The sequence below is a fragment of the Scyliorhinus torazame genome, chromosome 5 (assembly GCF_047496885.1).
Source record: "Scyliorhinus torazame isolate Kashiwa2021f chromosome 5, sScyTor2.1, whole genome shotgun sequence".
Taxonomy (NCBI): Eukaryota; Metazoa; Chordata; class Chondrichthyes; order Carcharhiniformes; family Scyliorhinidae; genus Scyliorhinus; species Scyliorhinus torazame.
In genome coordinates this window covers 262746670-262764367 of record NC_092711.1, presented here as the reverse complement: position 1 = coordinate 262764367, position 17698 = coordinate 262746670, and the positions used below count along the sequence as shown (strand labels likewise).

At 47.1% G+C, this 17698-nt stretch overlaps 1 protein-coding gene across 1 annotated transcript in view; it reads right to left on the bottom strand.

Annotated features, from left to right (window-relative positions):
* tex11 (testis expressed 11) overlaps nucleotides 1-17698 on the bottom strand; it is a 447334-nt gene that overhangs the window by 341279 nt on the left and 88357 nt on the right. The window contains exons 7-8 of the mRNA XM_072501531.1: nucleotides 11337-11456; nucleotides 10363-10443 (exon numbers count right to left, since the gene is read on the bottom strand). Of these exons, the coding sequence (XP_072357632.1) occupies nucleotides 10363-10443; nucleotides 11337-11456 (201 nt within the window). The remainder of the gene's footprint in view (nucleotides 1-10362; nucleotides 10444-11336; nucleotides 11457-17698) is intronic.

Sequence of the window (17698 nt, the reverse complement as noted above, 5' to 3'; positions counted from 1 at the left end):
CTTACCCTGGTCATTCATCTTCCTGTCCATAATGTCCATCCAGTTGTGCAACCGCCTCTCACGTGAGGTTGCTGACATGGCCAGTTAGTCTTCACCCACCCTGAGCGTACAGAATGTTGCGTCACTCCTCCGCCGCATCTAGTATTCGGGTCAGGGCTCCTTCGGAGAACCTCAGGGCAGAGTTCCTAGCAGCAATCATCTTGACATGTCTTGGAACAAGTGCGAGTTAAATGGAACACCCCTGATCAAAATGCTCAGCTGATGATGGTGCAGGCAAATCAGTCAGCTCACCTCAGGCACATCAGGAAACTCCTTAAAATGTATTTTTCACGCGACTACAAATACAGCGCAAAAACTCGGCAGTACCACTAGTATGCTGTTTTCTCACCCAAAAAGACACTTAGCCAAGAAATGGGAAAATTCCACTGCACACCATATTGCAATGCACCTTCACTCAACCTACATCTCCACAAATGTAAACGGATTTTAAGAATAACAAAGGTCACAAAGTATATCCTGTGCTATAATATTCTCAGTGCATACAGTCCCTGTAATTCAACAGGCCACCTGTGGTCAGACACATGCCACTTTGAGATGCCGCCCAAACCTCTTTGGCTTTTTCCTCAAATCCCCCCAGATAGATGAGTACACTGTGAGCCAATTTAGGTGGCTACAACCTGCATCTCTTTGGACTGTGGGAGGAAACCAGAGCACCCAGAGGAAACCCATGCAGACATGGGGAGAATGTGCAGACGCCGCACAGACGGTGACCCAAACCTGGGACCCTGGAGCTGTGAAGCAACATGCTAACCACTGTGCAACGTGCCACCCTAGCTTTGACAGGGTGACAGTTTGACATAGTTGACAGGTGAAATAAGTGGCCGAAAAGTGGCAAATTGGATTCAATGTCGGAAAATGTGAGATTGTTCATTTTACAAGAAAGAATGATGAGGTTGATTATTGTTTAAATGGAGAGAGATTGCAGCAAGCTGTAGCACAAAGGGACTTGGGGAGGTCGTTGTTCATGAAACCAAGTAAGCTAGCTGATAAGAACCCCGCTGATGTTTCCTTTCCAGAGTGGAAAGATGTAACTAGTGGAGAACCGCAGGAATCAGTACTTGGCCCGCAATTGTTCGCTTTTTACATTAATGACCTGGAGGAACAGAATGTAAGATTTTCAAATTTGCTGATGATACAAAAATAGATGGAAAGGCATGTTGTGATGAGGATGGTGTGATTCTGCAATGGGATATAGATAGATTGGATGACTGGGCAAAACTTGGCAAATGGAGTTTTATGGGGAGAGGCGCAAGATCATGCACTTCGGTATAAGAGATCAATAGGCAGATTAATATCTAAATGGAGAGAGATCGCAGGTGAGTGAAATTCAGAGAGTTTTAGGTGCTCTCGTGCATGAATCAGTGGAAATTGGCTCATTAGAAGTATTTAAAGTGGAGGTGGATATTTAATTGATCAAGGAACAGAGGGCTATGGGGAAATGGCACAGAAAAGAAACGGATGCCAGCCTAGATCCGCCATGATCAATTTGAATGGCAGGACAGGCTTGAAGCGCTTGGTGGCCTACTCCTGCTTCTAATTCTTGTGTTCTTAATGCAAAGGTATTCCAAAACCTAGAAGGGAAACTTGGAACATTGATTCTTCGTGGTATATATTTTCAATTTAGTATATTGTGAGAAAAGATATGCACACCAGGAAGGAACAATCCAGTTTGTTTGTGATCAGATAATAAAGAATTTTTATTAACTTAAAAGAAAAACACACAAAAGAGCTACAATACATTACAACTCAACTACACTGAGGGCAGCATGTGGTGCAGTGGATAGCAGTGGGACTGCAGCGCTGAGGACCCGGGTTCGAATCCCGGCCCTGGGTCATTGTCCGTGTGCAATTTGCACATTCTCCCCATGTCTGCGTGGATTTCACCCCCCACAACCCAAAGATGTGCAGGTTAGGTGGATTGGTCACGCTAAATTGCCCCTTAATTGGAAACAAAAAAATAATTGGGTACTCTAAATGTATAAAAAATACTTAACTAGACTGATGGCTACACATCTATAGTATCTCATCAAGTTACTCCTTTGTTCGCAACTACTTACATTACCTCAACTTTGAATCGTCTCTCTTCCCCAAACAACATCCAATATTATATACGTCTATGAACCAAATCCAGCAGGTAGTTACTACGCATAGGTTATTTGCCCACATTTGGGAAAGCTGTCTTCAGTTTCAGTGAAGGAATAATATTCCAGTTTTGGTTCTGAACAGCAGACCTTTAGCAATAACTTGCTTTTGTGCAAGACTGTCTCCTGCAGCTGGGAGTAGCCGTGAAGGTTGCTGCTTCTACGGTGTCCTTTTCTCCAGATGCTATGCTATTGCTACATCATTGTTTCTTTTTGATATTGCCCATCCTGTAGACCCAGCTTTTAGCATGTAAGTACCAATTCCTTTACCTCTCCACTATGAAGTCACCTCTTCTGAACCATTGTCTCTCCCCACCCCTGGATTACATAGGTTTTTCCCACTGGAATGCTAATTTGTACTTAAAAACATCCCTTCAGACAGCTGTACTTATCAATCCCCTTTCTATATTTTATCCCAATTTCATTTTTTAATCCTAATTTTCCTCAATTCTCAACATAGTATACAGCTGCATCAGGTAATAGGGAAGGCAGCTGGAGTATAAAAGTAAAGAGCTGTTGCTGCAACTGTAATCACGAGGCAACATTTAGAACATTGTGTTACTGAAGGGTGGGTGGGGGGTAAGGGGAGGAGCTGAGGTGCTTTTGGAGGGGTGGGGCTAGGGTTTGGGTGTGGTAGGTGGATTGGGGGGTGTGGTTGTTATTCGGATTGGTTGCATTGTCTTGCCTTTATATCATGTATAAAATGAAAAAAGTGGACTACAAATATTTCAAAAAAAGAATATTGTGCACAGTTTAAGTCCCCTTATTTAAGGAAAACCAGTTCAGTGGAGGCAATACAGAGGTGTACTAGGATGTTCCAGATATGGAGGGACTGCCATATTAGGAAAGATTAAACAGGTTTGGTTTCGCACTCCTCCCGAGTTCAGAAGAATGAAAGGTGATCTGATTAAAACACAAGGGCTGGATTCACCGTTTTGTAGGCGAAGTGTCGACGTTGGCATGGGAACTGTGGCGTTTTACGATGGAAGAATCAGCGGCAAACCCACACTGATCCTGCCACCGGTTAGGGACTAGCAGCAACGCCAAATAAAACTCCCGGCTCCTACGATATAAACGCTGGAAAATGGCCGGGTCTGTGGTCGCGCATGCGCATGGCAACGGCCTGCAACAGTCACGGCGTGAAACATTGCGCCAGCCGTGCGTGAACCAGACCGTCCAAATATTGATCCCCTGGCCACTCACCACCAGTCCCCGTCCCCCCCGCCCCCCGGCCAGCGCCACTGCTGCCGACCGACTGTGGCAGCGTTGGACACAGTCCGCAGCCGCCACGCTGGGTTCCACAAATTCTTGATTTCTCGAGGAATTAAGGGCCATGGAGAGAGAGCGGGTAAATGGAGTTGAAATCAGCCATGATTGAATGGTGGAGTGGACTCGATGGGCCGAATGGCCTTACTTTCACTCCTATGTCGTATGGTCTTATAGTTCCCGGCCGCAAAGACCACAAGTGAACCGCGCCGCTGCGAGCTCAGCCATCAGCGGCGATGAATCGCAGAGAACAGTATGCCAATGGCACTTAAATGCCGCGCGGTGAGCGACGCATTTACACCAATTTCGAGGTGCCGGAGGATCCCGATTTGACTTCTCTCAAAGGGTGGAGAACCGTTGGAATTTGTGGAGCTTGAGTCCTTGAACATTTTCAAGGCAGAGATCAATAGGTTTTTAAGGGTTACAGAGATAAGGCATAAAATGGAGTTGTGAGTGTTAGATCAGCCATGTTCTAATTTAAAAAAAAAAAATTTAGAGTACCCAATTCATTTTTCACAATTAATGGGCAATTTAGCATGGCCAATCTACCTACATGTTTTGGGTGGTGGGGGCGAAACCCTCGCAAACATGCTGCCCCTGCCATGTTCTAATTAAATGTGGAGCAGACTCGGAGTGCTGATTTGCCTTTTCCTGTTCCTAACTCTTACAAGTCTTATTGTTCCATGTTGCTTGCTATTCAAAAAAACAAGTAGCCCTACCTATACTGTTGGTTCCTAATTGGACCACAACAACTAGATCCTCCCCCTCCTATTCCATGTTTACGTCCAACTGCGAGATGCCCATAACCCTGATTGCAAGTGGCTGCAGAGAACAGAATCCATCCCCTGACTATACTGTCACCGATCACCATCACAATCTTATACCCCAACCTGAACAGTATCCCTTACCAAGTTGCTGTATCATCCGCCCTGCAGTCAGTTTTTATCCACACAGGTAGCAAACAACTCCTCTATCACTAGATGCTGGATACCCACACCTCCTTGGCCACAGCCACAGCATTCTATTAGAATCATAGAATTTACAGTGCAGGGGCCATTCGGTCCATCAAGTCTGCACCGGCCCTTGGAAAGAGCACCCTACCCAAGCCACACCTCTACCCTACTCCCGGAACCCAATAATCCCACCCCACCTTTTGGACACTAAGGGCAATTTAGCATGGCCAATCCACCTAACCTGCACATCTTTGGACTGTGGGAGGAAACCCACGCAGACATGGGGAGACAGTGACCCAAGCCGGGAATCGAACGTGGGACCCTGAAACTGTGAAGCAACTGTGCTAACCACCGTGCTACAGTATCCACAATGATTTCATCATGCACCATTCATCACAGACATCAGATCGATGTGGGTTCTTTGCATGCAAATAAATTTAAGTTTCTCGCACTGTTTGTAATTTGATAAAATATTGTTTTTCTCCCCTCTGCTGGACTAAGACATAATTATAATCCAGCAAGTATCACTGTAATTTGCCCAAATCATCACTTATTACATCTGAATCTTGTCATTGTGGACTCTTTAACTGTGAAGTTCATTGCGTCCATACCTAATATTGACACATCCAGACTAGTCACGAACATTAATTCCTGCCACTGAATAGGAACACTAACCCGGGTCTCACTTTGTCCTTCAGCATATGCACCATTTCTCCCACAATTGACATCGCTATTGCGGATCCACCACACACTTTCCAAAATGTCCCACTATGGTCAATTCTAGCATAGCCTCCTGCAGTTATATTTATTGCCTCTGTTAATAAACTAAAATATCCCATATGTCTTAACACTTTACCTACCTTTCCTACTATCTTTAGGGATCCGTTGCCATGCAATCCCAAGGTCCCACTGTTCTACACTTCTCAGTATCTTACCATTTAATGGACATTCACATGAATGTTGTTTTGTGAGCCTTACCAAATGTGCTACCTCACACTTCCACAGATTAAATTTAATTTGTCATTTCATCGACCAGTCCATTGATATTTTTCCCTACTTGTGCTTCCTTCTTCCACTGAACTCTTACTGCTGAACTACTGAAGCAATCTGGTCTCCCACTTTCTCCACTCGTGCAAGTGTTGTTTCTCCTGCCCGATGTTATTATTGTGTGTCAATTGCTTACCATGTGCTTTCCAAAATCGCCGGCTCCCTGCTCCGGCACTTCCTGCTTGCTCCCTCCTCGCCATTTGCTCCAATGCTTCCTTCTCTCTTCGCCATTCTCTTTGCTGCACGAGTAGGAGGGAGCAGCAAAGAGAGGTAGGCAACTGAGGTAGGAGGAAAAAGTGAAGAAAAGCAGAAGTGGAATAAATGGTAGAGGAAATGGAGGAAAGCAGCAAAGATAGTGAGGAAAACAGCGAATAGAGTTGGGGTAGTTGTGATGTGAATGGTGAAGGAAGACAGACAGCACTGGCAGAGGAAAGCCAGCAGCAGGAGGAAGGGGCAAAGAGAGCGAGAGAAGGCGAGCGGAAAGCAGGAGGGAGCAATGAAGGGAGGCATAAAGTGGAGGCAGGAGGGAATGGCTAATAGGCTAGAGTAGGAGGGAGTGTTGTGTGGTGTGTTCTTTTTCTGTCCTTGATAATCTGTGCCATCAATGAAGGCAGGCAGTTGCCTGCGATGATACTGGCCATGACGTCACAGGCCAGCAATCGAAAGCCGAACTAAAGACCCCCAAAACGGCAGAGACCCCACTTGAAAAACCAAACCCACGCAAGGAAGACCAGTCCTCGCGGAACCCTGGGGCCCGACCGGATCACGATCATGCCCCCACCCCCCGAAATCGCAACCAGCACCCGGGATACCTTCAGACCAGACCCCAAAATCGCAACCAGCCCCCATAACCCTGCCAGACGCAATTATTTACCTTCCACAAGGTCAGACTTCTCCCATTGGATCCCGGGACCATCCAGAAACAGCCGCCAACCAAGGGAAATGCAGTGGTCTGCAGGTAAGATTCAATCAGGGCAGCATGGTGGCACAGTGGTTAGCACAGCTGCCTCACGGTGCCGAGGTTCCAGGTTCGATCCCGGCTCTGGGTCACTGTGGAGTTTGCACATTCTCCCTGGTTTGCGTGGGTTTCACCCCCACAACCCAAAGATGTGCAGGGCAGGTCGATTGCTATGCTAAATTGCCCCTTAATTGGAAAAAACGAATTGGATACTCTAAAATTTGAAAAATGGTTACTCATTCAACGCGGTTTCAAGACTCCTCTTCCCAGCATACTCCTGGCAAACGTCCAAGCGATCGAAAACAATCTGGACAAGTTTAACACTGGACGTACCTCTCAGAGGGAAGTAAGAGACTGCTGAGTGCTCTGTTTCACGGAGACATGGTTCAACCCTGCCTCACCAGACTGCCATGCAACCTGGCGGCTTCTCAATTCACCAGATGGACCTCACAGCATCATTGGGCAAAGTGAAGGGTGGAGGGATTTGCTTCCTCATCAACTCCTCCTGATGCTCTAACATGGCAACCCTGGCGGACTACTACTCCCCGGACCTGGAATACCTGACCGTGAAGTGCCGCCCATACTACCTTCCATGTGAGTTCACTTCTGCTATTATCACGGTGGTCTACATCCTACCCCAGGCGGAAGGGAAGGAGGCGCTTGATGAATTGTACACCGCGATGAATAAATAACAGTGAAACAGAATACCTGGAGGCCTTGTTCATCGTGGCTGGAGACTTCAACAAGGCCAGCCTCAAGAGTGTACTGCCAAAATTCCATCAACACACCTCCTGTCCCACAAGGGGCAGCAACATCTCGACGACTTCTACACAAACATCAAGGCGCCTCCCAATCCATCCACCGACCGCACTTCAAAGAATCGGACCATAAGACAGTGCTCCTTCTCCAGGCATACAAGCAGAAACTTAATGGGAAAATCCCGTTAGGAAGGTCTGCAATGCTGGTCTGAGGCAACAGAAGAGCTCCTACACGAATTCTTGGAGTCAGCGGACTAGTCCATGTTCAAGACCTCAGCGGCCATCCTAAACAAGAATGCCACCACTTTCACAGACTTCATCAGCAAGTGTGCAAGAAGGTAGTACGTAACTGGAAACCACGGTTTAATCGGGAGATTCACTCCCTACTGAAGGCCAGGTCTCAGTCATTCAAAACAGGCAACCCTGACTTATACAAGAAATCCAGGTATAACCTCCGCAAAGCGATCAGGGATGTCAAGAGACAATGCCAGACGAAGCTAGAGTCACAGACTAACAATACCCACTCTCGTCGGTTATGGCAAGACTTAAACAATATAATTGGCTACGAAGCAAAGCAGAATAGAATCTCCGGCAGCAGCACACCCATCCCAGAAGAACTCAATGCATTCTACACTCGGTTCAAGCAGAAAACTATCAAACCATTGTCAACTGCCCCAGCATCACCAGACACACCTATACCCACTGCCATAGCTTCCGAAGTCAGATCGGCCTTCTTGAAAGTCATCTCTCGTAAAGCAACAGGTCTTAATGGGTCCCTGGTTGTGCATTCGGATCCTGCGCGGACCAACTGCTGGCTGTGTTCGCGGACATCTTCAACATCTCCCTACTCCATTCAGAGGTTCCCACCTGCTTCAAGACCACCATCATATGGGTGCCAAAGAAGAACCAGGCAATGTGCCTCAACGACTACAGTCCGGTAGCCTTGACATTTAACATTATGAAGTGGTTGAAAAGGTTGGTCATGAGGCACATCAACTTCATTCTCCCAGAATGCCTTGATCCACTGCAATTCGCATACCGCTACAACCGGTCCACAGTAGATGTCATTTCCCTGGCCCTACACTCATCCCTGGAGCATCTCGACAAAAAGGACTCCTATTCATTAACTACAGCTCCGCCATCAACACCATAATCCCAGCCAAGCTAATATCAAAACGCCAAAACCTACTTCCTCAACCATAGACCAAAACCAGTAAGCATAAACACCTCCTCCACGATATTCCTCAATACCGTGGCCCCACAAGACTTGCATACTTAGCCCCCTACTATACTCCCTATACACACATGACTGTGTGGCAATATTTGGCTCCAAATCCATTTACAAATTTGCTGATGACACAACCATAGTGGGTCAGATCTCAAACAATGATGAGTCAGAGTACAGGAGGGAGATAGAGAACCTAGTGGTATCGTGTAACGGCACAATCACTCCCTCAACGTCAGCAAAACTAAGGAATTGGTCATTAAATTCAGGAAGTAAAGTATCGTACACACCCCTGTCTGCATCAACGGTGCCACGGTGGAGATGACTGACAGCTTCAAATTCTTAGGTGTGCGCATCACCAACAATCTGACCTGCTCCACCCACGATGACGCTTTGCCTAAGAAAGCACAACAGTGCCTATACTTCCTCAGGAAATGAAGGAAATTCCGCATTGACTCTTACCAATTTTTACAGATGCACCATAGAACGCATCCTATCTGGCTGCATCAAAAAACCCTCCCACTCGGGTTATTCTCTCTTCCAACTTCTTCCATCGGGCAGGAGATACAAAAGTCTGAGAACACGCACTGGAGAACACGCACTATCGGTTCAAAAACAGCTTCTTTCCCGTTGTTACCAGACTCCTGAATGACCCTCTTATGGACTGAACTGATCTCTTCACACATATTCTCTACTGAGTAGTACTACACTCCGTATACCCACCCAATGCCTGTGCCTATGTATTTATGCATGTCCTATGTTTTTTCATGTAAGGAACGAACTGCCTGGAATGTACGCAGAACAATACTTTGCACTGTACCTCGGTACACATGACAATAAATCCAATCCAATCCAGGCACTGAAATTGCATGTGCATGGAGTGCACCCTCCAGCAAACACAACCTTCCAACAAAGGCTGCTGAATAATGATCAAAAGCAGGGACTCTTAAGAGCTTTGTCACCTCCACATCCTGGAGACATCAAGGTCAACTGCACCACTCCACGTAATTTTAGGATTCGCACATGGGTCACTTAAGTTTTTAAGTTAAGGACCACAGCATGTGATGCATTACTGCATAAAGCCATCTGGAGAACTCACTTCACAATAATTTCCGTATTTTCTAGGAACGATTGTTCGGAAAGCAATTAATGCCGGAACAAAAATTGTATCAAATGAAGGCCACAGACAGAGAGATCAATAACCAGAGAATTAGATTTAAAGTAAGCTGTATAAGGGTTCAAAAGGATTTGAAGAGAAATCTTTTCATCTGGATGGCGCTGGGAGTCTGGAACTCACTGCCTTAATGGGTGGCAAATGCAGAAACCCCAGTAGAAGTACTCAGATTAAGTGCTGCAACTTACAAAGAGCTGGAAAAGGTGATTAGACGGGATAGCTCTCTTCCAACCCTCACAGATACAATGGGTCAAATGGCCTACTTCTTTCATGAGATAAATAGGATGTTTTCTGTTAATCGCTGTCACATTGGCCACTTTGCAAGACCATTGGTTATAGAAGCAACTTTCCTTCATACTTGTTAGGTATTTGCAAAGTGTGGTCTCCTATTAGTGCTTTGACAGATTGATGTTAGGTGTACGTACAGAAAGATCTGTAAATGCAGTATACATTGTTTATTATCTGCAAAGACGTCTGCTTAAGACACATATCACTATTCCAATAAAACACATATTAGCTTTTGGTTCAATATCCCAAAGTGAACTTAGCAAGCAGAATATGTTGCCTCCTGATGACATTAGAATTTTCTGAATTATTTCATTTCAGATATGTTCGGTTTTGTATTGGTGATAAAGATGCCTCAATATTGAATCAAACATAAATCCTGAGGCTTGCTAAACTCAATCCAAACTCCACTGGAAAATGTAATTTTCAGCAGTGCAAAAATGACATTTGACAGTGACCATAACCAGTACATAAATGTTAAACGCATTAACAAACCTCTTTGGGCATTCTGAGTAGCATATCTTTACAGCGTTGGATACAAGTCACTGCATTCTTATGATCACACTGAGCCACAGCCTAACAACGGAGAGAGAAAAATCAATAGATTGCATGAACAAAATTAGAATATTGACCACAATAATACTGGGTAGGATCTTGTGCCACGCTTGGGGATGAGTTTGGTTGCAGGGCATAATTAATCAGGTGGGAGGTTGACAGTTGGGCACCCCACCACCTTCCCAATTCTGCCCCGATCAAGTTGAAGGTTGGAAGACCCATGGATGTCCTTCCTGTTCTGTGGATTTTCTTCCAAGCCCTTAAGCGATCGACGAATGCCCAGTTAAAAGCCCGTCACTGCTAGTATTAATTCAGGAACATGTTCTGAGAAAGGTCAATAACTTAAATGTTAACTCTGATTCTCCCCAAGCACCTGCTGACTATTTCCAGTTTTTTGTCTTTCTTTCAGATTTCCAGCATCTGCTTTATCATACATTTTGAGGAGATATTTATTGCCTCAAGCTCCGGTTATTTCCCCAGCGGATATTCCACCAGAAATCTTTGATGCTGACTTGTACAAAGGAACCAAATGAATGAGTGACAAGTAAGGCAGTCCAAGAGGGGCTTGGTGCCGCCTTGAGACTGATCAACAGCCGCAAATGTTGTTGGTTACCAATGACTGTTGCAAGAGTAGTTGCGTCATGACACCACTAGAACATTGCCAGCCTAACTCTCATGCCGAAAGGTTTTGAGACACATTGCAACTGCACCAACATATTCTTTTCATAACTTAGAGCATCCTAGACTGATCAGGAACCATAACTGCTTGTTTGATATTACTTCCAAAGAAGCTACCATTTCTGTAAGCCCTGCCAAACGCACCCAGGAATGAATACGGTGACAATTTCTACATGAAATAATAATTCAAAATGGCAGAAAATTATTTTGTAAAAATATAGTATACATGCACATACTGATTCTGCCTGATAGGAGTGAATTTTGAAGAGGTCCTTTTCCACATCATTCTTAAGTGCATGTACATCTGAGCAGCCATCATGTCCAGCAATAAGCCTTGCATACAACATTTCCAAACTCTGCGGGGGGAATGGAAAATGTTATCATCTCTCTATTGGGCAATTTAAATCTTTATTAAGCAATGTAATACAGAAATTTTAAACAAGTTCTCAGATTATGATAGCAACATAAAATTCCCATTCATATGCGTATTTACACACCACTCACATACATCATTGTTACCAAACTAGGGCAGTTCTTCTGGTGACTTTAACCATAACAAGCAGTAAAATCAATCAGATTAAAAGAAACAGTCAGGATCAGAGTGCAAATGAAACCTGAAATGTAAGGCAACCACTAGTAATGCTCGTCATCTGGCACAAAAATGGAAAATGTCTTAAAGCAGTACAAAATTATGGAATTGAAACCGGAGGGGAAATCGAACATTAAACGGGAAGTTTGCATCACAACCTACTGCCTTCTGGGACAATTAACCATTCTTTGCCACAGGTATAGAAAGTAACAGTAGCTCTTAACTCAATCTTTCCACGGTGCAACTGGGGATCCCACTCACTTCCTTCACTCTGCTATCAATAACTAAATGAAATCTGGTCAGCAATATTCTCTTATATAGGGATAAATTATGCTCCTTTCAAGATAGGAAATCACATTTAATGGCATTAAATCTGGAACAGAGCAAGAAGAATTTCAAATTTAGAAGATAATAAATTGTACCATGGATATAGGAAGCGAATACTTTCAACCACCTATAGGTTAGAAAAATCTGGGAGCTGTCAAAAGAGCTGGTAACTTGTTTTGCACAGGAGTAATTCAAAGTTAAAAAATAAATACTACCTCACCACATTTTCCACACTTCTAATTCCTTTCCTCCTCTCAAAGATAAAGTGACTACTATTGGGATGTACTTACAAAGGCATCTGTAACCCAAGGGCACCTCCTCAAGTGCATACAGTACATTAAATTATTTCTTCCTGATACTGAAATCTCAGCCCCCTGCATTCATTCGAAGTCCTTGAAATTCTTCCCAGTGTGCTGCCCATACTTTATCGCAGGCCTAAACAATGTATTATAAGGTTGAGCATAACTTTACCTTCACTTTTATACTCTAATCTTGTACTTAGTCAATAACCCCGTTTTCTTTTTCGAACAGCCTTCAAAACTATCTCTGCCATCCTTATGTAGCTTACGTATACTCCCAGGTATTTTTATTCCTGCAGACCCTTTAAAATTATTGAATTTAGCTTAAATTACCTTCCTCATTCTAAAGAACACAGGAAATAGTAGACCAAACGACCCTCAAGCCTGTTCCGTTGTTCTCTATGATCAAAGCGGATCTTTGGCTTCATGCCTGCCCACTCACCATATCTCGTGATTATCTAATTATCGTGAATTCCTATCTTGAAAGGAGCATAATTTATCCCTATATAAGAAAATATTGCTGACCAGCTTTCATTTAGTTATCAAATCTCTGTTGCAGCAGTCTTAAATAGATTCAATGGAGCATCCAGAACACAGTTAGAGAATTCCAAAGAATTCTGAATGCTTTACCGAGGTCACCTCACATTTTTCAAAACTCAAGATAATACAGATCCAATTTACTCGGCCTTTCATTATGGGAGAACCCACCCATCTTAGGCACCAAACATGTGAAGCATTCTCTCCATTGCAAATATATTTTGCCCAATATATGGCGAGCAAAGCTGCAGAGTTCTCCAAATGCAGTCTCACTAAAACTGTGTACAGTTGTAGCAAGGCTTCCTTATTCATGTACTCCAATCCCTTTACAAATAAAGGCCATTGTGCCATTTGGCTTCCTAATTGCTTTCTGTAATTGAAGGCTCACTTTGTGTTCTTTGTTCAAGTATATTCAAGTACTTCTGAACATCGACAGATACAAGTGACACGCCTTTAAAAAATGTCTGTTTTTCTATTCTAATGACCAAAGTGAATCACCTCATGCCTTGCCTTATTATGCTCCAGGAGCAGCACCAGGCATTCCTCAAAATTAGGCGTCAGCCTGGAGAATTTACAACTCAGGAATACTTGCATACCAACAGCAACAAGTGTTAGTCAGAGATAAGCAATTCCACAACTAACGGATCAGAAATAAACTCCGCAGTTCTGCGCCACATCCAACCAAGAATAATCATAGATAATTAAACAACTTACTGGAGGTGGAAGCTCTACAATTGTCACATTTTTTAATGATGGGGGTGTCCAGCATGCCAATGCAAAAGACAAGGCTGAAGCATTTTGAACGACCTTCAGTCAGAAGGGTCGCGTGAATGAAGATCTGCAGCATCACTAATGCCAGATTTCAACCAATTCAATTTAATGTACATGGGACAGGATTCTCTGTTGGCCGACGGCAAAAATGCGAATTGTGATTGGACGGAGCATCAGTTCCAACGACAAAATCGCGACGGGCACCGATTTGACGGCAAATCACGATTCTCCGTAACCTTGACCGCGGTGTCAATGCATACTCAAACGCATGCACAGTAAACATCATTTGCATATTAGCCACCCTGTATTCTCCGGGGCCTCCACAATTCTCCTCCTCCGATAGGATGAGTTGCAATGCGCGGTTCACTTGTGCTTTTAAAAAGTGAAAACGGCGTTGTGGCTGATGAAGGAGAGAGAAGAGGTAGGACACAGAGAGGAGCAAATGTGGGCTAGAGAGCCGGATACTGGCTGGGTTGGCTGTGGTGGGTGGGTGGGGGGGGGGGGGGGGGGGGGGGGGAGAGAGAGAAGGAGGGATGACGGGGGAAACAGGCCAAGATGCCGGCGTGACCCCCCATGGGACTGGGGCGTCCAGGTACGAACCACCATTACCGTGGCCATCTTGCTGTGCACTCACTGACCACCCACCCTGGCCCCTGGTTCTGCAATGACACTGGTAGTATGCCCCCCCCCCCCTCCCACACTTCCTCCGCCCCCCTCCCTCCCCCAACCACACCTCCTCCCCCTCCACCAGCAGCCCACCCAGGACAACACCCACAGTAGCCCCTACAGGGGCCATGGAGAGTATGGCTGGCGAGGGCAGTGCCAGCTGATGGTACGCCTGGCATCAGTGATGGGAACCAGGGCCGGAGGCCTCCACGGTTCCGCACACAGACGGGGCCAGGGGTGGGGTTACGCGGGGGCAGTGCCCAGTGCCAACCAGGGCCGCTGCACAGCTCGATGGACATGGTTGGGCATGGCGTTACGCACCATACTAACATGTCAGTCTTTCACCCCCTGCAGATTATGGACATTGGAATTCAACCAGCAATGGTGGCCTTCCTGCGAGTTACCGCAGCCCTGGTGGATGCCCTGCGGCTGCACGAGCTGGCGCTGCTCGAGGAAGAAGCTGCAGCAGTGGAGCACGCAGCAGAGAAACAGGTGGCAGCCGCCCGGGATGGAGAGCGAACCGACCAACAGGCTGAGGAGGAGATGCCAAGGAGGCGCCGCATGCGGCCTCGTATGTTCCAGCAGCGCCTGTCGTTCTCGGACCTGCCGGATCGGGCATGCCGTTGCGGACTCCTAAGCAGAGACAGTACAATATATCTGCCAGATGTTGGCACACCTGGCACTGCAGGGATATGGGGGTGGACACCCACTCCTGATGGCTGTCAAGGTGAGTCGTCTTGAACGTTTACACAACGTGCTACATTCAGGCACCGAGTGGGGCCCTGTCCGAGATCTCAGACATCAGTGCACAGGTGCATCTGCTCCGTCAGAGCCCAGGTGGCTCAAACATCCATTTCAATATGGATTGAACGCACCAGGCTGCCCGGGCTGCGGGGTTCACCACCATCGCCGGGATGCCCCGGATCCAGGGGGTGATTGACAGATGCATGTCCCCCTACGGGCAACTGCAGATGACAGGCCGCTCTACACAAACCGAAAGGGGTACCACCCGATGAACGTGCAGCTGGTGTGTGACCATCTGCTATGCATTATTCACCTCTATGCCCGATACCCATGCTGTGTGCATGACACCTTCATCCTGGCACACAAATATTCCTGACATGTTTGAGATCCTGTGGGTGTGGGCCCTGGATTGGCAGTAACAGCGGGTCTGGTCCATGGGATGGAGGATGATGATAACCCACTCTGTGATGAGCTCTGGTGCTCTGCATTGTATGCCAGTGTCTGATTCCTACCCATGGTAGCACTTGGGTTGTCCACCTGGGTGATCCCTGCATGCGAGCTGGCCATTCCATCACACGGTCCTTTCGGGTCCTTGGGGTGGCGTCCGCCCATTCACCCCAACCCACACTGGCTTACCCAGACCAGCCCACTCCTCACACCCATCAGACAGAGAACCAAGGCAGATTGCAACACTGGTAACAGGTGTTTAATGTGACCAATTATTTACAGATTTGTGTCCTAGCCTCTATAACAAAAGCGTGCCCTGCACCCATGCCACCTTAAGTCTACCTTTCTAGCCGTACGGGCCCTAATGCTATGTCCAGGTAGTCCCCCAGATGGTACAGCAGGAGGGTAGGCTGCCTGCTGTGATTCCTGCCCTGCGTCCAGGGTCCTTGTTGGTGAGCGTTTTCTGAGGTGACCAGGTCTGGACGGGCCCAGCTGCTGCTCGGGTGGCGTGCCGCCACGTTTGGACCACCAGATGCACGAGGGTGGAGTTGGGGGGGGGGGGGGAAGTTTGGGGGGGGGGGGGGGGGGGGGAAGAGGAGACGAGGTGCTGCGGCATTCTGGCACCACCCCTGCGGGAGTCATCAGCACAGGCCCCATCACGTCCTCCTCCCTTGGGGCTCCTGATAGCCCCCGAGCTACTCCATGGGACAGAGGTACAAGCTGAGCTATCCCTTGAGGCTCCCCTGCCACCTGCCGTTGCCAGTCCTGGATGACCACTCTGGTCTCAACCAGGGTCTGCACGCTCGTGGCCATGGGACACAGGAAGTGGACCATCTCCGTCTGGGATTTTGCCACATCACGATGCAACTGTGCCACCACCTTCTGGGTTTGTGTCACTTCAGCCAGTGAGTGCCCCATCTCCCTCTGGGACTGGGCCACCTCCCTCTGTGTCTGCCCCACATCAGCCAGCAGTAGGGCAATGCCACCGACATTCACAGCCATGGCCTGCTGTGACTGGGCCACGTTGAAAAGCGCCGTTGCAATGTCCAGGTGGCTCTGGCACTTGATTGCCTGTGAGACAGCAACCTTGTCCTGGGCCTCGGCCAGCGCCTGCATAGAATGCCTCAGGCCTTAGACATGTTGATCCATAGCCACGAACTTCGTCCCCAATGAGGACACCAACTGGTGGCACACATTGTCGGCACCACCTCCTGCTGCTGCATGCAGTTGAACTTCTCGAACTGCACCTGCAGGTACTGGATTCTCGTCGACAGCCACTCATGTAGTCCCTGGCTCTGCAGCTGCCACTCCACTACAGATGGGACAGTCCATTCCAGAAGCCCGAAACCCGTCAGGACGGCAGCTAGTCACTGGGGTAGGTCTGCCCTCCGACCGTTTGCCCCTTTGGGTGTTTCAACTCCACCAACTGTACTGGATCAGCTGTGTGGTTCGCACAAGAGAGTGTCCCAAGAGCTCTTCACTAAAGTGTCGAGGCGAGTGTCTCTGGGATGATGGTGGGTGTTGGATACAGCCATGAAAGGAAATCTCGGTCATCCTCTGACTCGAGCTCCGGCGGAGGGCAGGTGTCCGAGCTGCTATCCCTGTCACTGCTCGGTTCATTCGGTGTAGGGGGTGGCTGTGGCACTGGCTGAAGGATGTAGAGGCTTTAGACAAGGTGCAGTAGAGAATTACCAGAATGTTGCCTGGTATGGAGGGCATTACCTATGAGGAACGGTTGAATAAACTCGGTTTGTTCTCACTGGAACGAAGGAGGTTGAGGGGCGACCTGATAGAGGTCTACAAAATTATGAGGGACATAGACAGAGTGGATAGTCAGAGGCTTTTCCCCAGGGTAGAGGGGTCAATTACTAGGGGGCATAGGTTTAAGGTGCAAGGGGCAAGGCTTAGAGTAGATGCTCGAGGTAAGTTTTTTTTACAGAGGGTAGTGGGTGCCTGGAACTCGCTGCCGGAGGAGGTGGTGGAAGCAAGGACGATAGTGACATTTAAGGGGCATCTTGACAAATGCATGAATAGGATGGGAATAGAGGGATACGGACCCTCTACAATCTAGAAGATTGTAGTTTAGTCGGGCAGCATGGTCGGCACGGGCTTGGAGGGCTGAAGGGCCTGTTCCTGTGCTGTACTTTTCTTTGTTCTTTGAAAGACACAAGACAAGATGAATGATCAGATCACGGGCCTGTGAGGATGTGCATGTGAG